Source organism: Saccopteryx bilineata, chromosome 3 (assembly GCF_036850765.1).
Source record: "Saccopteryx bilineata isolate mSacBil1 chromosome 3, mSacBil1_pri_phased_curated, whole genome shotgun sequence".
NCBI classification, from domain to species: domain Eukaryota; kingdom Metazoa; phylum Chordata; class Mammalia; order Chiroptera; family Emballonuridae; genus Saccopteryx; species Saccopteryx bilineata.
This window is the reverse complement of record NC_089492.1, coordinates 313,630,705-313,651,898: the sequence shown is the minus strand read 5'-3', so window position 1 is coordinate 313,651,898 and position 21,194 is coordinate 313,630,705. Positions and strand designations below refer to the sequence as shown.

General features: G+C 54.0%; 4 protein-coding genes across 12 annotated transcripts in view; 1 reads left to right on the top strand and 3 right to left on the bottom strand.

Moving 5' to 3' along the window:
* The window catches only part of EXOC3L2 (exocyst complex component 3 like 2), a 136,811-nt gene extending 133,209 nt beyond the window's left edge, over positions 1 to 3,602 (bottom strand). Inside the window, exon 1 of the mRNA XM_066271816.1 lies at positions 3,598 to 3,602. The gene's annotated coding sequence lies outside the window, so the exon portion shown is untranslated. The remainder of the gene's footprint in view (positions 1 to 3,597) is intronic.
* PPP1R13L (protein phosphatase 1 regulatory subunit 13 like) lies at positions 813 to 17,318 on the bottom strand. 3 transcript variants are annotated; one of them, XM_066271813.1, is made up of 14 exons: positions 17,029 to 17,154; positions 16,010 to 16,071; positions 12,281 to 12,357; positions 12,038 to 12,180; positions 11,158 to 11,662; positions 10,969 to 11,067; positions 10,800 to 10,891; positions 10,053 to 10,500; positions 7,031 to 7,485; positions 4,730 to 4,879; positions 4,504 to 4,637; positions 4,262 to 4,428; positions 2,538 to 2,737; positions 813 to 1,396 (listed from the first exon to the last, which is right to left on the bottom strand). In XM_066271813.1, exons 3-14 carry the CDS (start codon positions 12,333 to 12,335, stop codon positions 1,358 to 1,360), a joined length of 2,487 nt encoding a protein of 828 aa, XP_066127910.1. In that variant the 5' UTR covers positions 12,336 to 12,357; positions 16,010 to 16,071; positions 17,029 to 17,154; the 3' UTR covers positions 813 to 1,357. The 3 variants fall into 3 exon arrangements, with proteins under 3 accessions (XP_066127910.1, XP_066127909.1, XP_066127908.1); XM_066271812.1 differs by having other exon boundaries at positions 12,281 to 12,361; positions 17,029 to 17,153; XM_066271811.1 differs by lacking the exon at positions 16,010 to 16,071 and having other exon boundaries at positions 12,281 to 12,361; positions 17,029 to 17,318.
* A 1,235-nt stretch (positions 17,319 to 18,553) lies between these two features.
* Positions 18,554 to 21,092, top strand: POLR1G (RNA polymerase I subunit G). 2 transcript variants are annotated; one of them, XM_066271817.1, is made up of 3 exons: positions 18,554 to 18,806; positions 19,157 to 19,298; positions 19,472 to 21,092. In XM_066271817.1, the coding sequence occupies exons 1-3, from the start codon at positions 18,743 to 18,745 to the stop codon at positions 20,820 to 20,822; spliced, it is 1,557 nt and encodes a 518-aa protein (XP_066127914.1). In that variant the 5' UTR covers positions 18,554 to 18,742; the 3' UTR covers positions 20,823 to 21,092. The 2 variants fall into 2 exon arrangements, with proteins under 2 accessions (XP_066127914.1, XP_066127916.1); XM_066271819.1 differs by having other exon boundaries at positions 18,555 to 18,782.
* ERCC1 (ERCC excision repair 1, endonuclease non-catalytic subunit) overlaps positions 20,938 to 21,194 on the bottom strand; it is a 68,709-nt gene continuing 68,452 nt past the window's right edge. For all 6 annotated transcript variants that reach the window (XM_066271820.1, XM_066271821.1, XM_066271825.1 and 3 more), the window contains one exon: positions 20,938 to 21,038. In XM_066271820.1, the coding sequence (XP_066127917.1) occupies positions 20,988 to 21,038 (51 nt within the window). In that variant the 3' untranslated portion in view covers positions 20,938 to 20,987. The remainder of the gene's footprint in view (positions 21,039 to 21,194) is intronic.

Here is a 21,194-nt window from a genome sequence, read left to right as displayed (position 1 = left end):
CCAAGAATAAAAAGTATGTATTTGAAAGAGAAAGAATTGGATTTCTATGAGGGACATCCCTTTGAAAGAGATTACTTTAAGACTGCTTTGGCCCTGGCCAGTTAGCTCAGTCAGTTGAGTGTTGTCCCAAAACAAGGTTGCGGGTGTGATCCCTGGTCAGGGCACATGGGAAGCAACCAGTGAATGCACGACTGAGTAGAACAACAGATGAATGCTTCCCTTCCCCCTTCCCTTTCTCTGTCTCTCCGAAAATAAAAAAAGAAATTAAACCCTGGCAGGATAGCTTGGTAGGTTGGAGCATCGTTCCAGAATGCAGAGGTTGCTAGTTTGAGACCCTTGTCAGGCGACATACAGGAGCAACTTGATGTTCCTGTCTCTTTACAAAACAAAACAAAACAAAAAACTGCTCTGCCCTGGTCAGGTATTGGTTAGAGCGTAGTCCTCATACACCAAGGTTGTAGGTTCAATCCCTGGTCAGGGCACATACAAGAATCAACCAATGAGTGCATAAATAAGTGGAACAACAAATCAATGTTTTTTTCTCTCTCTCTCTCCCTCCCTTCTTCTCTCTAAAAATTGATTTAAAAAAAGACCACTTTGCCAAAAATACTAACAATGATGATAATTTATTAAATCAGAATGGAATCCAATGATTGCATAAATAAGTGGAACAACAAATCAATGTTTCTCTCTCTCTTTCTCCCTCCCTTCTTCTCTCTAAAAATTGATTTTAAAAAAGACCACTTTGCCAAAAATACTAACAGTGATGATAATTTATTAAATCAGAATGGAATCCAAAAAAAGGAAGTCAATTTCTGTGCAAACTACCTTTATTTATAAAGAAAAACATCCCCATTTTGTTATAAAACCAGCACTGCATGAAGGCACTTGGTTGGGGAGAACAGGGGCAGAAATCCTGGTAGAGAGACCAGTATGCCTCACCTGGTCCCCCAGAGGTTGCTGGGAGAAACAGGGGCAAAGATGACTCTCAGATAAAGCCAGTGCAGGTGACCCATCCCACTGGGATGATGGGTTGGCTTGCTTTGAGGGGTTCAGGAGAGGCTGGCAGTAGAAGTGGGGGGCACTTTGGATGGGATCAGATTTGGCAAGTGGAGGGTCTCTCTTGCCCCCAATGATTCCCAGCCCCACAATGACTTCCCACAGCTAAGGTAGGTTTCTAAACTTAAGGCCAAGGGTCTCCTTCCCCCTGGGCTTCCAGAGAAGCAGGCAGCAGTGGGGAGGATCCACCCCTGCGGGCCTTGGGGCACAGGAGGCGCAGCAGCGTGGGAGCAGGAAGTCTGGAGTGAAGGCGAAGCTGCTTCCTCCCGTCTCCCTTGATAATTGTCCTTCTCTCCAGCTAGACTTTACTCCTCTGAGTCTTCACCCTGGGGAAGAGCTGAGGGAAGACGGTGTTTTCAGACGCCAGGAGCTCCCACGCCCTCATCCCGCCCCCAAATTGAATGAAGTCACCTATCCACCCCAAACACAAAACAGTCTCCATCATCCCACTTCTTCCTGACACTGTCTCAGCACCTCCTTAGCCCTGGAACCTCCAGGGTGTCCTGTCATATTCAGGCAACACATGGAGCTTTCCAATCAGCAGCCTGGTTCATGAGATAGTATATTCGGAGTCTCCCACACTGCCCCACCCTACCACGTGGGCCCTCTGTTGGGACCCACCTCCACCCATCCCCAAGTCAAAAGAATCTTCTCTCCCAGATATAATGGGATCTTCCTGATCTCCTCCACTACCCTGTAGACCAGGGGTCCCCAAACTTTTACACAGGGGGCCAGTTCACTGTCCCTCAGACCGTTGGAGGGCCGGACTATAAAAAAAACTATGAACAAATCCCTATGCACACTGCACATATCTTATTTTAAAGTAAAAAAAACAAAATGGGAACAAATACAATATTTAAAATAAGAACAAGTAAATTTAAATCAACAAACTGACCAGTATTTCAATGGGAACTATGCTCCTCTCACCGACCACCAATGAAAAAGGTGCCCCTCCCGGAAGTGCAGCAGGGTGGATAAACGGCCTCAGGGAGCCGCATGTGGCCCTCGGGCCCCTAGTTTGGGGACCCCTGCTGTAGACTCTCCCTCAATTCCACCGTAATTTCATTAATAGTCTTTTTCACCCTGCCCAATTCAGTGTAACAAAAGTTACCACACTTGTAATATACAACTCTTTAACTTTCCCCCAGCAATAAAAAGTAATTTTCATTTCTCTCTTTAACTAATATACATTCTTTACCTCCGATTCATTTAATTAGGGATGTTAATAAATATAGTATTTGAGCACAAACCAATCAAAAGGCAGTATTGGTGCATACTTCATGAAGTTCCACTAGTAAGAGGCTCTCTCTTACCTCCTCCATTATAATGGACTTTTCCCACCTCCCCCAGCCAATATGGACTCTTCTGACCCAAGCCCCGCCCACGTAATGGACTGTCCCTCTTGCCCCTTTTTCTTTGTGGGATCACCCCATTCCCCAAACAGTGATCTGGAGGCCCCACAAGATCTCTGGGCTCACCCCGAAGTAGTTACGAGGCACATAGCCCTCCTGGCCGTGCAGTGTGGCCCACCACCAGTCTGTCTCCTCTGGTCCATCCCTACGAAGCACAGTGACCGACTCGCCCTCGCGGAAGGACAGCTCATCTCCGAACTCCGCGCTGTAGTCCCAGAGGGCATACACCACCCCGTTGTGCATCAGCCCCATGCTCTGTTCCACATCTGAAATGGCAGGGGTTGTGAGGGCGGGGTCCAGGTGGGCCAGGAATACTCAGGGACACGAGGCACGCAGGGGACAGGGACAGGTCCTGGGATTTGGCGCCTGTACCAGTTGGGGGATGAGCCACTTGACTCCTGTCTGGATAAGGGCAGCTGAGCTGGAGTCAGCAGCCAGGACTAGTAGTCTCTAGGTTGCATCAAGCTGGGCCAACCCCGAGGCAGGGTCAGTGGTTTCCATCCCCTCTCATACATTAAGTCCCCATGTCACATCTAGAGATACAGTGTCTTCACTCCCCACTTTGGTGGTCCAGTTTCCACAGAGGACTCCTTCAGATGGTACAGCCCTATTCCACCTCCCCTCAAGAGGTCCCATCTTCCCCTTTCTAGATGGTGCAATCCATACTGCTACTTCTCTTCAAGTGATATGTCTCTAAAACGGATGTAATAACATCTTCAGATGGCACAGCGCACCCATACCCTCCCTGCCATAGTCCACCGCGATCTCCCTCTTTAGTGCTTCAGTCCACGGTGTTCCAACTTCTCCTCCCCTCCTGCCAACGGTGCAGTCCAATCTTCACCTTCACAGAACTTCCCGTGTTCGAGACAGGAAGGACAGTACACTACCTATGACTTTGTCAACCCCCCCCCCCCAAAGGTTACAGCCCTTCCTCTCCTCGGTTAACAGTCGGAAGTGGTCAAATCCCAGTCTGCCTCTGTTACCGCCCTATGGCTCTCACCCACGTTCTGCCATGGGAGGCACAGCCCGCTGTCCTGGGGGTAGCCCCTCCAGGCTCCTCTCTTAACTACACTGTCCCACCCCCAGGTCTTACAACCTGCCTTACTCCATCTGCTAAATTCCTAACCCTGCCCAATGATACAAATTGCCCCTCCAGGTGTGCAGTACGGAGCCTGTGCACACCCTCGTGGCGCTGCCTACTAGTTCCTTCTATTACCTGGTTGGCGGATGTGGTCTACTTCCTGGAGGTATATGGTACAGCCTCGTGTCTCCCTACAAGTGGAAGAGCCCCCCAGCACCTCTGCAGGAGCAATGGCCTGCTCACCTGCCAGCTGAGTGGTACCGTATCTCCACAGGTAGCATGGCCCACCTGTCCAGCGCCATCTACCCAGCTGGATGGTGTAGTGGGGACATTCAGCACCCCACCCTCACAGAGGAGAAAGTGAGTGAACTGCGCAAGTTCCATGACCACTTTTCTCCCCAACTGGGGTCCAGCTTGCACAGCACGCCCCCCGTGGCCCTCTCCCTCGAAGGTAGCATGTTCTACTCCCCCTACCCAGAGTGCACCTGCCCGTGGTGGTGGTGGTGGTGGGGGGCTCATCCAGCTGCTCCTTTTAAGCTACCTGTGCCACATGATTAGACAGCCCCCAAGTCCTCTCACTGATGAGTTGAGTGGCAGTCTGCAGCTTTCCTCAATATCTACCAGATGAGCAGCCCAGTTCCCCAAGACCCCTCCCCCAGAGGTGGCCTGGCCCACCAACCCGCCTGCAGAGCCCGGCCTGGCTTCGTACCTGCCAGGTAAGTGGCACAGTCAGCGTAACCCTCGCGGTAGGGGTCGCACTTCTCAATGGCAGTAGCACCGTCACTGAGAGTTGTGGCGAAGATGGCCGCACCGTGCTGCACCAGCGCCGTGCAGATGGCCGTGTCATTGCACGAGGCCGCACAGTGCAACGGTGTCCTAGGCGTGGGAGGCAGGTGTGAGCGGCTGCGCGGCCGTCCGGGCCCCGCCCCGCCCCACGCTGCCAGCGCTCACCAGCCGTGGCTGTCGGGGGAGTTGACGTTGGCGCCCGCCGCAATGAGGAAGTCCACGATGGGGTAGTTGGCACCGCAGATGGCGTTGTGCAGGGCGGTGATGCCCTCCTCGTTGGGCTGACTCGGGTCGTTCATCTGGTCGGGCCCAGAGACTGAGGCTAAGCACCCGGCCGCCCTCCTGCGTCCGCACCACAGCCCCGCCAGCCCTGCCCTCGCGCCGCGCCCACCTCCTTCACCGCCTGCTGCACCACGTCCAGCTCCCCCGTCAGCGCCGCGTCCAGCAGCAGCACGAGCGGATTGAGACGTGCGCGGCGAGCCTTGCGCGGAGAACCTGCCTTGCGCGGAGAACCTGCCTTCCGCAGCACCGAGCGCATCTCCTACGGGACAGAATGAGGGACTTCAGTGACTTGGGTAGGGGAGACCTTTTAATATACCCATTATTACTCAGAGGAGGAAACAAAGGTTCAGGGATCACGCGGCAGCCATCCCAGCAGGCCATGGGGAGGGAGATGCCTCAGTTCTACAGCCCTGTAACTACTTTTTTATTTTAAAAATAAAAAATCCTATTCTTCAGACCGTGAGTGCTCTAGGATACTAGAACATCACTGTTTTGAGATTGTGATGCCAGGATTGATTTTTTTTTTTAAAGACACAGAGGAGAGTCAGAGAGAGGGATAGATAGGGACAGACAGACAGGAACGGTGAGAGATGAGAAGCATCAATCATCAGTTTTTCGTTGTGACACTTTAGTTGTTCATTGATTGCTTTCTCATATGTGCCTTGACTGTGGGCCTTCAGCAGACTGAGTAACCCCTTGCTCAAGCCAGCGACCTTGGGTCCAAGCTGGTGAGCTTTTGCTCAAACCAGATGAGTCCGCGCTCAAGCTGGCGATGTTGGGGTCTCGAACCTCGGTCCTCCACATCCCAGTGCGATGCTCTATCCATTGCGCCACCGCCTGGTCAGGCTTGAATTTTTATTTTATTTTTATTTTTGTATTTTTCTGAAGCTGGAAACGGGGAGAGACAGTCAGACAGACTCCCGCATGCGCCCGACCGGGATCCACCCGGCACGCCCACCAGGGGCGACGCTCTGCCCACCAGGGGGCGATGCTCTGCCCCTGCGGGGCTTCGCTCTGCCACAACCAGAGCCACTCTAGCGCCTGGGGCAGAGGCCAAGGAGCCATCCCCAGCGCCTGGGCCATCTTTGCTCCAATGGAGCCTCGCTGCGGGAGGGGAAGAGAGAGACAGAGAGGAAGGAGAGGGTGAGAGGTGGAGAAGCAGATGGGTGCTTCTCCTGTGTGCCCTGGCCGGGAATCGAACCCGGGTCTCCCGCATGCCAGGCTGACGCTCTACCACTGAGCCAACCGGCCAGGGCCAGGCTTGAATTCTTAACGTGAATTTTCAAGTTTCTCTGTGGCCAGAATTTTGAGATTCCACAATAAGGCAACTGAACCATTTCAAGATATTGTCGTTCTTACATTCTTGATTTCAACATCCTAAGCCTCAACAGTTCTTGGCTCCACCATCAGGAGGGTCTGAGAGTAGGTATTTTGGGGTACCCCCACTTCTTTTCTGGGAATTGTTCCCCTCCCTCTGTCTCTCCACACTGAGTGATTCAGACTGTACCACGTGATTATACCCTCCAACCCCAGCCAAGATGCAAGGACTGGACCAAGATCAGCAGGAGGTCATCCCCTGGCCGAATGACAACAACAGTAATAGCAGTGCAGGCCCTATACTAATCAACATGTTAATGTACAATATTTAATCCTCACAGCAGCCCTATGGTTTTTCTCATCCCCATTTTACAGGTGAGAAAACTGAAGCCCAGAGAGGCTAAGTGTCTTGCCTAACGTTGCACAGCTGGTTAGTGACACAGAGCTGTGATTTGAACCCAGACAGCATAGCTTGACACTTAGCCACAACACACACAGCCACAGAAACCAAAGACATGCGCTTGCAAATCAGAGTGGAAGAAGCTCTGAGTAGAGTCAGAGGATCCCATGGGCTTGAACGAAGACGTCATTTTGAGTTAGATTTGGCTGGGCCATTGCTAGCCATGGCACGGGCTTGTTGAGGTAGGTATAAGAGAAGAGAGCAAATCTCCAGAGAAGGCAAACACAAGAGCCTGTGTGGCAACCATGGAGTGGAATGGTGGCTGTCTTGATTCAGACAGGCTTTTCAGGTCCCAGAGTAAACCTTCTGTCTGCTAAGACATAGTAACTTCCATGTTGTAAGACTCCACGATTCCTGAAAGGATGCCGAGGCAGGGGTGAGGGGGCTACTGGAGAGGAGCAGGGAAAGTCTGGGTGGCCAAGACGTTTGGATGCCCCTCCATGTGTGTTCTTCCTTTCTTCTGAACATGGGCAAACTGGATTAAAGACTACATTTCCCAGTCTCCTTTGTAGCTAGATCCCTAGCCAATGGGATGTGACAGATATGATATGTACAATTGCCAGGTTCTGTCCTAAAAGGGAAGGGGCACTTCCCATGTGCTAATATACCCCACTTTCCTCCTATATTACTTACCACATTCTGCAGCTGCTCCGGTGGGCTGCTCTGTGGTGGGGCTGGGGGTGGTATGGGAGCTGGTGGGGCAGGAGCAGGGGGCCCTGCCCTGGCCTCGGATACCTCAGTGATGGAGGACAGCTCAGGCTCAGGCCCCCCAGGCCCCCCATGACGATGGAAGAGGCGGCTGATGATCTGCTGGTATTGCTTCTTGTGAGTCGGGGGCAGGGCTACAGCAGGGCTCTGCTCCATGGAGCCCCTGCGTTTGAGGGGCCGTGGAATCTCTGCCAGCACCCGTGCCACCTCCTCCAGCTCGGGCACTGACTGTGCCTCAGGCGGCAGTGCTGGCTGCAGCCGTGTGGGGCTGAGGGGCCGAGTTACAGTGCCTTCATCTGCATCGCCAGCCTCCAATACAGGTGCCAGCAGTCCCTCCAGCTCTGGTTCTGGCTCCAGCTCAGCAGGGGCTTTGGGGGTGCCTAGAAAGAACAAGAAGAATCAAGTCAGAGGGGTTCTCAGGAGAGCCTCAAGACTCCCTCCCCACAACTTGCAAAACCCACAAGCAGCCCTGGATTTGCTGTGTGACCTCAGGGTAGTTCCTTGCTCTCACTGGCCTACACTTTCCCTGAGTTGTGACTAATATACAATGATGACATTTCCCATTTACCAATCACTTAACATGTGGCTGGTGCTTTACCTACCTGGCTTATTGAATTCTCACCTCACTATCCTGTGAGGTAGATATGGCTATCATCTCCTTATTACAGAAAGGGAAACTGAATCTCAGAGAAGGCAAATCAGTTGCCCAATGACATTAGTTGGGTTTTGTTTCTTTTTTTTCTTTTTCTTTTCTTTTTTTTTTTTCTGAAGTTGGAAACGGGGAGGCAGTCAGACAGACTCCCACATGCGCCCAACCGGGATCCACCCGGCACACCCACCAGGGGGCGATGCTCTGCCCATATGGGGCATCGCTCTGTTGCAACCAGAGCCATTCTAGCACTTGAGGCAGAGGCCACAGAGCCATCCTCAGCGCCTGGGCCAACTTTGCTCCGCCTCTGCTGCGGGAGGGGAAGAGAGAGACAGACAGGAAGGAGAGGGGTAGAGGTGGAGAAGCAGATGGGCACTTCTCCTGTGTGCCCTGGCCGGGAATCAAACCCGGGACTCCTGCACGCCAGGCTGACGCTCTACCACTGAGCCAACCAGCCAGGGCTTTAGTTGGGTTTTGAACTCAGTTCTATCTGACTCTGTACTCTTATCATGATAGACTTGATGTTTTAAGATTCTAAGAATTTGCCTGACCAGGCGCTGGCGCAGTGAATAGAGCATCGGTCTGGGATGTGGAAGACCCAGGTTCAAGACCCTAAGGTCGCCAGCTTGAGCACGGGCTCATCTGGTTTGAGCAAAAGCTCACCGGCTTGAGCAAGGGGTTACTCAGTCTGCTGAAGGTCCGCGGTCAAGGCACATATGAGAAAGCAATCAATGAACAACTAAGGTGTCACAACGAAAAGCTGATGATTGATGCTTCTCATCTTTCTCCGTTCCTGTCTGTCCCTATCTATCCCTCTCTCTGTCTCTATAAAAAAAAAAAAAAAAAAAAGATTCTAAGAATTTCCTCTCCTAACATGTCAGGCAGAAAACTCCTGCTGGGACTAGAACTCTGGTCTTAATGGTCTTTTCTGTCTGTGTTGTTCCTCTATCAGAGCTTTTAAAGCACGTAGAAATAATAATGATCACTTCTATGCATTATTTTACATTGAATGCCCATCATAATTTGTGCAGTAGATATTATTAATCTCTCTTCACAGATGAGAAAACAGAAGCTCAGATAGGCTAACCAATTTATCCTGAGTCACATAGCAAGTCAAAAGTGTAGTAGAGAGAGGCTCAAAACCCAATCTGCTTAACTACAGGCTCTGTACTGGCCTCACACCAAAAATATTAATAATTATTATAACAAATATGATAGCTATAAGCTTATTACACACCAGGCCCTACTTTAAGGACTTTATGGCTCTGGCCAGTTGGCTCAATGATAGAGCATTGGCCCAACTATGGATGTCCAGGGTTCGACTCCTGGTCAAGATACACAGGAGAAGAACCCATTTGTTTCTCCTCCCTTCCCCTTTCACTTCTTTCCCTCTCTCTCCCCCTTCTGAAACCATGGCTATATTGGAGCAAGTTGGCCCAGGGTGCTGAGGATGGCTCCATAGCCTCTGCCTCAGTCACTAAGAAGTCCCCAGATGGGCAGAGGATCACCCCCTTGTGGGTTTCTGGGTAGATCCTGGTCCGGGCACATGTGGGAGTTTGTCTCTGCCTCCCTTCCTCTCACTGAATTAAAAAAAAAGACTTTATATGGATGATATACAGGGGTCCTCGGGTTATGACAGTCTTAACATGTGACATTTCAAGTTTACGACACTCCCATAAAAACTTTAATGAATTGAGACATGAGTGTTTCAGCTTACACTGTTAGTGTGGTACTTATGGACTATGTGTGCAAACTAGTTTGGTTGCATGCGGCAGAATACAGTATTGCGTAGTACAGTATATTTACGTCCTTTTCCTTTTTCTGTGGCTTAGTTGTGTTTTTATGTTCTAGATTATGATTTTACAACTGTGTTAGAATAGGGAAGTGACTTAGGCTAGGGTGTGTTTTGACTTACATCAAAATTCGGGTTACATCACTGTGGTAGGAACGGAACTGTGTCTTAACCCGAGAATCCCGTGTAATCTAATACCGTATCCTAATAAGAAAGGTTCTACCATCTTCTTTTATACTCAGAGAAACTGAGGTGCAGATTAGTTAAGTGACTTGCCCAGTTTACACAGCATGGAGCCAGGCAGTCTGACGCCAGGGTCCAGGTTTAACCATTGTGTGTTCTGTCCCTAGGTCTCCAGCAAATTCCCAAGCTTATCTGGCCTAGCCCTCTTCAGGACCAGGGTTTGAAAACAAGTGCTTGGCTGCGATGGTTCCCCAAGCTGGTCTGGTCCCCCACCATTTGCCCTCCCTTCATCAAGCCGTCTGGAACCCCCATTGCCGACTCACCTTCACTCCAAGTCTGTTGGGGGATCTGGGGCATGGGGGCAGAGGGTTGAGGCTGGAGCTGAGGCTGGGGTTGTGGTTGGAGCTGGGACTGGAGTGGCAGCTGGGGCTGGGGGGGTGCCTGGGGCTGGTGAGGCAGCTTAGGTGGAGGACCTCGGGAGAAGATGGGGGAACCAGGGAACATAGCCCTGCTGGCCCCATGCTCCCAGAAGGCGTTCTGTAGCTTAAATATCATGCTGAGGGGGATGGGGCGCTGGCGGGGGGCACCACGGGGCTGGGGGTTGGACGGAGGCATGGGGATGCGGCTGACAGGCTGCCAGCTTCGGGGCAAAGTGCCTGACGGCCCCGCGGAGCCCAGCGATCGGCGGTAGCTGCCCACATCAGAACGCCTGTCGTTGGCCAGAGGGGAAACCTTGTAATTGCGGGGCAAGGTGGCGCTGGTGAGGTTGTCCTGGGGGAGAAAGAGGGAAGGAGGGAACGAAAAAGGGGTTTAGATGGGAGGAAGATAAGGATAAAGGAAGGATGAGGGAGGGGAGGGCAAAAGGTGAGAAGGCGGGGAAATGGTGAGAAAGGAGAGGAGGAGGTAAGGGAACCTGGAGAAAGTGAGGTAGAGGACAGCTTGGGGTTGGAAAGCTAGGATAGAGAAGAGCTTGGGGAAGGGGACGGAAAATGGGGGCGCATCCTGAGCAGGAGACTAGCCCTCACCCCGCTCCTCCCTTTGCCCTCTCCCCAAGCCTCTCCTGCTCCCACCTTGCCGGTGGACCCCAGCCCATCCAGACTACTCTCTCTCCAAGGTAAGAGCTGCAGGCCGGGTGAGGAGGGCCTTGTGAAGACGTCCAGACCTGGGGGGAGGGGAATCATATTAGGGTCTGGGGGTCGCCTCTCAGCTCGCCTACGCCCTCGGCCTCCCATCACTGACGTTCGTAGCTAGCTGTCTGTGAAGACTTCTTCTCGTAAGCCACGTCCAGATCCGACTCGTTCCAGGCTTTGGGAGGTCGCCGTCGCAACATTAGGTCGTCTGGGGAGAGGCAGTGCATGAGGATGACAGAGGCGGCTAGTGCCGGGTCCTGCACCCCACCTATACTCCAAGTTCGGCCCCGGGGTTCACCTTGAGCACGCAGAGGCGGGGCGAAGGCGCTACTGCTCGCGCCCAGCAGGGGGCTCCCAAAGACAGCCGGCACGTCGTAGGCGGCGGGCGGTCGCGGCGAGGGTCCGCGCTCGGGGAAGAAGACCTGGGGCCCCTCAGCCAGGGGGCTGCCACGGGGGGAGCCGGCGCGGCCAAGGAAGTCAAAGGGCGTGGGGGGACCCTGCTGGCGGAGCGGGCCCGAGACCGGCCGTGGGGAAGGCGCACGACCGAGGGAGCCCCCCGCGCCATCGAAGGCGCGGGACCTGGAGGAGGGAGCGTGGTCCAGGCTGCTGTAGGCTTCCGGCTGCAGGTAGAGCGGGGTGCGAGGTGACGACGGCCGACCCTTAGGGGGCAGCGAGCTGTAGGGGAGCAGAGCTGGGGCGCTCTCGGAGCGTCCGAACGGGGTGTCGGCGCTGTCGCTGGTCGCCCTCCAGAACCCGCGGCTGCCGAAGGGCTCGGTGATCGGGCTGGAGCTGTACCGCGACAGCTGGGGAGACACAGGGTCATTGAGAGGAAAAAGGAAACATCAGTAGAGGGTTGGGAGTAGGTCAAAGAGAAAATCGAAAACGAACTCAGGGAGGTTGGAGCGGGGCTGAAGATGCAGGCAGATTGCCCAGTGAGGGCTGCTGGGGAAAGAGCCCTGGACTGGGGCTAGCCTACTCAGCACTTCTGAGACGCTTAGAAAAAGGTAACTTCTCTTCCGAGAGCCCTGTTAGTTGTCCACTTCCACTGGTCCCCTCTTTAAAGTGTCTTTAAATAACCCACAATCTGCACAACCCTACGAAGCAGGCTTGCCTGAACTTCAGGCGAAAAGAAGCTGGCTTTTGGGGGACCAGTGTGGGGACCAGGTGAGCGGGCTCACCCTAGGGGGGGGTCCAACTTGAGAGCCAGGTGGCGTCGGCGAGTCTGACCACAGTGACTCCAGTTGCTTGGTCAGTTCGTCCACCTTGGCCGCCGCCGTGTCCAGCTCCATCTGCTTTAGGTCCATGTGCTTCATGGCCAGAGCTGGCAAGCGGAGTGGCGGTAAGCACTGGGACCTCCTGGCTGGGTCCCGACTCCACCCCCCAGGGCCCCGCCCTCCACCCACCCCCCTGCCCCTGCTTACACTGGAAGTTCAGGTCCAGAAGGTCCTGCGCGCTCTGTAATGCCTCGCTGTCCATGGTGCCGGCCGGAGCGGAGCGCCTGCCTTGGGAGGAGGGGAGAGTCTTCTCTGACACCGTCCCCTGGACCCCGCCCGCAGGGAAGCTGGGGCCTCGAGGAGCAGGACAGCACCTTTACTCTGCTAGTTCCTGCCACTAGAAGTGCTTTGCCCCTCCACTTCCCCAGCTAGGACATGCCAACTCCTTCAAAACCCTCCTGGAAGACTCAGGACAATTCACTTTATGTGGCTCCCTTGTCTCTATCTCAGTTCTAATAAGACTTGAATCATTCCTTCAACAATTGATCCATTGACTACCTACTATTTGCCAGGCTTTATAGTGAACAGAGGCTGCAATAAGAATACCTATGCTGACTGGTGGTGTCGCAGTGGATACAGCATCAACATGGGATGCTGATGTCCCCGGTTTGAAACCTCGAAGTTGCCGGCTTGAGCTCCCTGGTCAAGCCACATATGAGAAACAATCAATGAAAAACTAAAGTGAAGCAACTATGAGTTGATGCTTCTTATTTATTGTCTTCCCCCCTGCCAAAGAAAATACCTATTAATTACCGAATGCCTACTAGGGACTAGGAGCCAGACACCGTGCTACATGCTGGGGATATTTTTATTATTTTTTATTTTTTTGTATTTTTCCGAAGCTAGAAACGGGGAGAGACAGTCAGACAGACTTCCGCATGCGCCCAACCGGGATCCACCCGGCACGCCCACCAGGGGGCGACGCTCTGCCCCTCCGGGGCTTCGCTCTGCCGCGACCAGAGCCACTCTAGTGCCTGGGGCAGAGGCCAAGGAGCCATCCCCAGCGCCTGGGCCATCTTTGCTCCAGTGGAGCCTCGGCTGCGGGAGGGGAAGAGAGAGACAGAGAGGAAGGAGAGGGGGAGGGGTGGAGAAGCAGATGGGCACTTCTCCTATGTGCCCTGGCTGGGAATCGAACCCGGGACTTCTGCACTCCAGGCCGACGCTCTACCACTGAACCAACCGGCCAGGGCTAAAACAATCAGTTTTTGATGAGCCACTACCTCCTAGAATTGTGTCAACTGCTTTGCACCCATTACCTTATTCAGTAGTCAAATCAGCAGAGCAGGGAAGAAAGTGGGGCTTAGAAATATTTGTTCAAGGTCACGTTGCAAGAAGTCAGTGGCACTAGGTTTCACACCTGGGTCTACTTTGTTATTTTGGGTCATCTCTACCAGACTAGAAGGGTCCCAGAAAGCAGGGACCCTTCAGGGACTGGGACCCTTCAGGGATCACTCAGCTTCCTCCCCCCAGAGTCTCCACCCATAGGAGACCTAGTTTACAGGGACCCAGTGTTAACAGAACAGGGAAGTGGCCAGGGGAGGCTGGGCTGCTGTGGTCACTGGCCCAGTGGGTGGAAGCCAGGCCACCAGAAACCGGTCAGGCCAGCACTATCCCCATCCCCACAGCAGCTGCCACACCCACCAGCTCTGCCACTTCCCCAGGCTTCCCACTGCTTAGCTTTGGCAGCTCAGGTGTGGGCAGCAGGGCAGGCTGGAGCATGCTGATGCTGGCCTCTCTCTGAGAAGCCTCAGAACAGAACCTGTTGGGGCTGGTGGCTCATTTGGGTGTGTTGGGAGTGTATAACCTTGGGCAATGAGTCCTCTCCACTTTTTGGGCCTCGGTTTCCTCTTCAGTCTCTCAGAGTCCTAGATTCTGCAACTGTAAAGACCTTGAGATTGTTCTACACAGTCAAAAACCCTCAGCTTAGAGTCTATTGTTCAAAAGTTCTGAGTCCAAGGGTCTGTCTTTGGAGCATTCTAGAATTCTCCAGTTTGTCTAGCCTAGATTTCTCCATCTTTCCACACCACATTCAGTCTATCCCAGGACTCCACTGTCCTAAAAGTCTAAGTGACTGTATGGTATGGTGCGGTGGGTAAGAGCACAATGAAGGAGCCAGACCTCCAGGGTTCTAATCTGATGGCTCCACCCTCACAAGAGTGCCTCAGTTTCCTGATCTGTAAAATAAGGAACAGCAGTCTACCTCAAAGAACTGTTATTAGGGTCCAATTGGCCAGAAGGTACAAGAGGAATTAAAGCTCTGAGAATTGAGGCCTCAGAAAGTAGAGACTGCAGGAGTCAAAATTTGGGTCTTTCAGAATCTCAGAGATACACAGGATACACAGTGTCTGTTAAAATATAAGTGAACGATTCTACGCAGCCTCCAGTGCCAGCATTCTGGCAGCGAGCGGTTCTTTTGAGGATTTCACGATTTCCAAACTTCTAAGACTCCTAGATCCCACGCTGATATCCTCTGGCTCAGAGGAAATGCCTAGGATGGGCGTGGGGCGAACCAGAGGCTGGTGATGGAGGAGGGAGGGTCGGGGCCGCCAGGGGGCGCTCCAAGTCACGACCCGACCCCAGCCCAGCGCGGACAGCACCTGAGCTCAGACCCCGGGAATGCGCGGCGGGTCCGGGCAGGTGCAGAACCTTCCGGGGCAGGGGAGAGGGGGCCGGGCGGGGCGCGAAGGCGGCGGCTCGGCTCCCAGGCCCTTGCCCTCCACCCCCAGCTCCCGCTTATTCCCTCCTCTTCACCCCTAGATATCTTTTTCAGGCTTCCTCTGCAACGGCCTGGCTCTTTGGGTTAAGAATCTGGGAGAGGGTTGGGGTCGTGGGGCTTCTCGGAGGAATCATCCTCAGTAGGAACCGGCTCAAAGAGCCAGGCTGGCCTGCGAATACCCAGGTTGTAATCCTACAGCTCTGTGTGGACAGACTGGCGCTGGGAGAGGCCCCATCCTTTCTGGGAATTGGTTTCCCACACTGGAGATGGCTGTGGAATGGGCCCCTTTTAAGCCTCTACCTATGGCTATTTAGCTTCTCAGCGCCTCAGTTTGCTCGTGTATATAATGGGGGGATTAATATCTTCACTTCAAAGGGGTGTGGGTTTCAGTGACATAATTTATGCACAGTGTTTAGAGCAGTGCTGGGCACCAAATGAAGTTCACACATATAGGACCCGTAAGTACGGTCTTCCTTTGCTGGTTATGAAGATTAATCTGGCAGAGAGAGAGGGTTCAATACCCAACGTAATCCCCCCCCCCCAAAAAAAAGGCTCTTTCAACTCGTTCTGAGATTCTAAAAGCCCTACATTTTGACCTCTGGTGTCTTAACTTCCGGAGCCCTGAACTCTCTATGTACATTCCTGAGTTCTGGCCAGGGGTTATCCACAATAATTTAAGCACAGGGGCATGAGGAGCCCTGAAAGTTTCCAGAAAGAAAGTGGCAGAAGCCCAGGGTGTGGGCTGTGACTGTTCTCCAGCCTGTTTCCTCACTGAAGTAGGGAGAAGTCATTCCCTGGGGTGGGGTCAGCAAACCTCATGAAAGCGACACCTTTGAACAGTTGCCTGAAACAATGGGAACCTCCGGTTTACCAACTAGCCCTGAGCTTGGCATGCTGCAAACTCTGTCTTGGCAGCCATGGTTATTATTTTTAATGTCATCACAGGCTATCACCAAATGCCCTTCAAGTCCAGATTTTTATTAGCTCTTCCCTTTCTCATCAGAGCCCCTTGCCTCCCCAACCCCCTCGCTTAATCCCTTCACATGACGCACGGGAGTAGAGAGACAGAGGGAGGTACGGAGCCCTGCCCTCCCCCTGCTCCAAGGACAGACGCACACCTCCAGAATTAGCCTCTATCCCTCCCTTATCTCCCACGCTACCTCAGGTCAGACAGATGGGGGTGGAGGTGACATTTCCCACTTCGGGGTCAGGGAGAGGAGCCCTAGGAGGGAAAAGGTTAGTCAGAAAATCTGGTGGGAGTGGATGGAATTCCTACCCCAGAGAGCTGCAGAGGGACTGGGATGCCAAATCTTGGCCCCGCCCCCAACTCTGACCCCTAAGCCTTGGTTTACCCCATCCTCTCTGTGTAATGACTGTGTAGTGCCCAGCAACACAAGCCTCCCAGATTCCAACCCGACCTTATGGAATTCTGCCCTGGGTTCTATCTAAAAATCCCAGATGTTTCCCACCTCCATGGGGCAATCGGAGGCGCCCCGCCCGCGCCAGGGGGCGCCATGGGGCGGAGGTCCCTTCTCTGGTTAGGCAGGTCTGACGCCTCGGTTAATGACATGTTGGGGATGGCGCAGCGGCACAGAGGAGGTTGGAGAGCTGCCCTGGTTCTCCCACCCCCAGCCCCCACCCCAGAGCCGGAAAGTGAGGGGAGCCCCGGGACACAACTCCAGAGAGACCCAGGGAATTTGTTTTGCTCCATTTCAGGGGCCTGGGTTCCAATATCACCACCCCACCCCTAATTTTTCTCGGACACCTACAGGTTCCGTGGAGAAGGCATCAGGAGGCGGTAGGGATGGCCGCCCATTTCAGAGTTCCAGCCGTCCGAGCCTCGCATTTCTGCTCAGACTTAGGCATCCCCTACCTCAGTTTTATTCAAGGACTCAGGGTTCCAAGAGCCAACGATTCGAGGGACTCAGGAGTCCCAGCTCCAACGTATCCCCAGGACCAAGGCGTCCGAGCCCTCCATTCCAAGAACTCAGGCATCCGGGCCCCCTTTCCTTCTGCCCAGTAAATCAGGTATTCAAGTTCTCTCCTTCCAAGGACCCTAGAGTCTGCGCACCCCCCAATTCTGCGCTGGGGCCAGGCGTCCGAGTCCCCTCCCTGTCCTCCCAGGGACGCGGGTGTCGGCTCTTCCAGAGCCGCTGGACCCCAGGAGGGTGGAACTCACGGATCCGAGGCAGATCTTGGCACCAGGGGGCTTCCTCCGGCTCCGGCTCCGGCTCCAGCTGCGGGGAGCGGAGAACGGGGCGGGGCAGGCTCTGAGAACAGGTTAGACAACGTGACTCCGACTGGAGGGAGGCGGGTCCCGGAGGGATGAGGGAGCCCGGGTCGCCTCGAGCACCTTGGGACTTGTAGTCCCGGAGGGGCAAGGCGCAGACTGAGCCATTCCCACTCGGAGTCATCTGAAGTCCATTTCACAGACAGGAAGGGCGAGGCCCAGAAGCCTAGGGTGACCTGGCCAAGGAAATAAGAGTCCAGCCTAGTACCTCTCTGTGGCTACGGGAGACGGCCTCCTGAGACTTATCCTTCCAGGTTGTTTCCCCTTCTTGAATGAAGATTTGGACACCACCAAAGGGTTGTTAGGTCAGAGGCTGGAGGAGACTTAGTAACGCCCCGTCCTGAAGGCGAGAAGAGAACCTCCCTAAATCAGTATTTCCTCAGGTCTCTGAGCCTCAGTCTCCCTGTCAGTAAAAAGGGCGTGTTGGATCTTTACAGGATTTTCCAGCAACAACGCCCAAGGTTGGGACTACAATCCCTAGTAGCGTCCACATCGTAGGTCTGGCACCTCCCCGCCTTCCATTCTCTGGGAATTGTAGTCCGGGAGTCCGCAGGGGCGATGCCCGGGAGTCTAGCCCACAAGAAGGAACTGTGTAGCGATCCCGGGCAAGGAGAACGCGTCCGCTGACCCTCCCTCCGCTATGGGAAGCCGCTTGCTCCTTGCAAAGAGGGGCACTCCCATTCAGGAGTAAGGTCCGAAATCTCCGCAGAGGGGTGGGAAGCGGCGCTGACACACCGGCTAGGAATGCAGTTGGGTCACCCTGTCTAGCCGCTGTCTCGGCGGCTCTGCCCTCCGCCCCACGCGATGCGGTCCCTGTCGGAATGGGCGTGAACGTGTCCCCCAAATCTGGGCCCACGTGCCGCTGCTAACACGCACCCCGGTCCGGCCAGTGGCTCCGGTCTACTCCCTTTCCCTTCCTCAAAGTCTTCAGGAATGTGCCCCACGTACGAGACTAAATCCTCCAAGACATCTACCCGTTTTGTTAGACCCACAAGCCCTACTCCTCAGCCCGCACGTCCCCGCACGTCTCTGGCTTGGGAGTTTGAAGGCTCCGCCTCCTGTGTTTCCCGCTCCCCTGAGTCAGGAAGCCCCGCCCTGGCTGGTACCTCACTCGGGAGGAATCACCTCCTTTCCTCCATTTTCCTACCCCTCCCACTCAAGTTCTGAACTTCCGAGGTATCTGGGCCTCCCTAGAAGAGGCTGTAACACTGAAAGCACAGCCATGCCAACCAAGACTCTTACCTAGCTCTAAGAATTTCAGCCCAATCGATCTTCCTGTCTCTTTAAAAGTTAGGTCCTATCAATGTGGCTGCCCCTTTAAGGCGACGTTGGAGCAAATAATGTTTGAGAGACTAAAGGGGAGGGCAGCCGAGATTGGTGGGGCTCTACCTCCCTCAAAACAGCCAATCAACTGCTTTCGTGAGCAGATTGCCAGGAAAATATGTCTTCTTTGGTTGTCTGCTCCGGACAAATGAAAATCTCTCCCAATTCTGCTCAAAGAGCGGGCAGACTCCGAGACACACCCTTGCGCTCCAGCGCTACGTGGGCGCTCCCGAGCGAGGTCCCACCCCCTTGATCCACGTGGTCGGCCGCGGGGGTCAGAATGGCACTGGCTGCGGGTTCTGCGCGAGTCACGGATACCGGTATGGCGGATACCCTGTCGGGTGGTGAGTTAGTTCAGGGCGGGCCGACGGGGAACGGAGGGGCTGGCTGGCGGAAGGAGAAAGGAGCTCCCGGGAGCATCACGGCGGAAAAAGGGACATCTCCGGAAACGAGCTACGAAAAGCATACCCTGTGGAAATTGGGGGTGGAGGGAGTTCGGACGGAGAAAAGATATCTTGTGGGGCGTACCACTAGAGAAGATCGCCTCCAAGGATTGGAGCAGATAAGATAGTGGGTCTTCGGGAACAGATCATCAGAGAGCCAAGGGGGTGCTGAAGAGATTGTAACCAACAGGCTCTCTACAGGATTGGACTGGCAGGAACGTGTCGGCTGATTCCCGTTTCCCCTTCTGCAGGCGCTGCTCGGTTCTCTTGTCCCCCCAACTTTACTGCGACGCCCCCAGCCGGAGAGTCCGCTCGTTTCTCAGTGAAGGCGCTGATGGGGCCAGATATGGAATTGTGGCTGATCCAGGCCCCTGCAGACTTCGTCCCAGACTGGTGAGTGGTCCCACACCACCTCCCTAGAAGACTCTCCACTCCAGTGGCCGCACTTGGGGGAAGTTTAGAAGGGCTTGTTCTAAGGAACCTAGAAATACTGCTTCTCTGTCCCTTTCCCCTATGCCACCAAAAGAATCTGACCAAGCTTCTGCCCTCCCCCTTCCTCCTTTCAGCCTCAATGGGCGGCTGGTGCCTCTCTCTGGTTCCCACATTGTGAAGGGCAAGGTGGCAGGCAAGCGGCAACGCTACCGGGTCCTCAGCAGCTGTGATCCTCAAACTGGAGAAGCAACCCTGCTGGCCCCCTCAGCAGAAGGACTCGCCTGTGTCCCGGCCCCCAAGGGCAGCCTAAGGATCTTAGAGGGTCCCCAAGAATCCCTATCAGGGATCCCACTGCAGCCCATTCCAGCAAGCCCCCCACCACAGATCCCCCCTGGCCTGAGACCTCGGTTCTGTGCCTTTGGAGGCAGCCCACCAGTCACAGGACCTGGATCAGCCTTAGCACTGAGGTCATCGGCCTCAGGGAAGAGGAAAAAAAAGAAGAAACATGTGCCTGAGGCCTCCATTCCTCAGGAGGCAGTGTATGGGCATGGGACCCTGGAGGTGGACACAGCTTTGATGTCCCCAGAGATGGATGTGGGGAAGAAGAAAAAGAAAAAGCAGCGGCCAAGTGAACTAGAGGTGTTGCCAGTAGCAACAGAGCCCACAGCTGAGATGTTGGAACCTTTAGGAGGGCTGTTCCCATTTGCCAACAAGAAGAAGAAAAAGAAGCCTAAAGAGACAGAAACAGAGATGTTGGAGCCAGAAGAAAAGACTATGGAGCAGGAACTCATCGTTAAAACTGAGCCTCTGCAAGAGACAGTCCTATCTCCCACCAAGAGGAGGAAAAGACAGAAGGGGACAGAAGGGATGGAGCCAGTGGAGGAGATAAGAGTTGAATCTCAGCTACAGGTGAAGGAGGAGCCACAGGAGGAAGCCATCCCACTGCTGTTCACAAAGAAGAAAAAAGGAAAGGGGTACAAAGAGCTGATGGAGCTGGGGGCTGAGGCTATAGAGCCAGTGAGGAGACCTCTGGAGCTCCAAGGGGAGGAGATGGAGCCTGAACTGCCACATGAAGTTGAGCCACAGACTGAGGCAGTTCTTGCATCCACCAAAAAGAAGAGGAAAAAAGAAAAATGGCAAAATGCAATGATGGAACCAAAGACAGAGGTGGTGGAACCTGAACTGCCAGGTGACCTTGAGCCTCCGGCAGCTCTAGCATCCACCAAGCAGAAAGAAAGAGGGCACAAAGTGACAGAGCCAGGGACTGAGATGACTGAGCAACAAGATGAGATAATGATACCTGAGGCCAGGGCAGATCCAGCACCCACGAAGAAGAGGAAGAAGTGGAGCCAGGAAAGCGGGGTGCCAGAGACCACATCCCAGGAGGAGATGCCAGAGTCACCACTAAATCCAAAGTCTGGGGAAGTGGCTCTGACAGGACAGGAGAAGAAAAGGAAGAGGAAACTTCAGCAGGACCCTGCATAGTCTTCTTTAGGGAAACTGCTAAGGAAAGCTGAGGTGGCCACCTGGGCTGTCAGAAGACAAGAGCAGAGAAGCACCCCTTCCAGTGGTTGTACCAGCACACCAGCAGGAGCCTGGATCGGGAAAATGCTTTATTATTACAGAGGACATCCTTGGCAGCTGAGGTCATCAGGGCACTTTCAAGAAGGGTTCGTGTAGGACATCAAACAGCCTGCGGGCCTGGGTGGGGGAGAGGGAAAAAGGAACGTCATTAAATAAGCTATTTGTTTGGTACATCCAGAATGGGTTTTGGTTCTTTTCCTCCCAACATGGAGAGGCCCTGGGGATTAGGAGAGAAATAACCCAGTCTGGGTTCTCTCCCAGGCTGGCTGTGTG

What these genes read in the sequence shown, in the direction of transcription:
- PPP1R13L (XM_066271811.1), bottom strand. Translation starts at nt 17,263, where the DNA reads ATGACTCCGAGTGGGAATGGCTCAGTCTGCGCCTTGCCCCTCCGGGAC. An exon ending in ACAGACAGCTAGCTACGAAC is followed by an intron (nt 10,892 to 10,968) that starts GTCAGTGATGGG and finishes CCCTCCCCCCAG; the next exon opens with GTCTGGACGTCTTCACAAGG. An exon ending in CCAACAGACTTGGAGTGAAG is followed by an intron (nt 7,486 to 10,052) that starts GTGAGTCGGCAA and finishes TGTTCTTTCTAG; the next exon opens with GCACCCCCAAAGCCCCTGCT.
- POLR1G (XM_066271817.1), top strand. Translation starts at nt 18,743, where the DNA reads ATGGCACTGGCTGCGGGTTCTGCGCGAGTCACGGATACCGGTATGGCG. An exon ending in GGCGGATACCCTGTCGGGTG is followed by an intron (nt 18,807 to 19,156) that starts GTGAGTTAGTTC and finishes CCCCTTCTGCAG; the next exon opens with GCGCTGCTCGGTTCTCTTGT. An exon ending in GCAGACTTCGTCCCAGACTG is followed by an intron (nt 19,299 to 19,471) that starts GTGAGTGGTCCC and finishes TCCTCCTTTCAG; the next exon opens with CCTCAATGGGCGGCTGGTGC.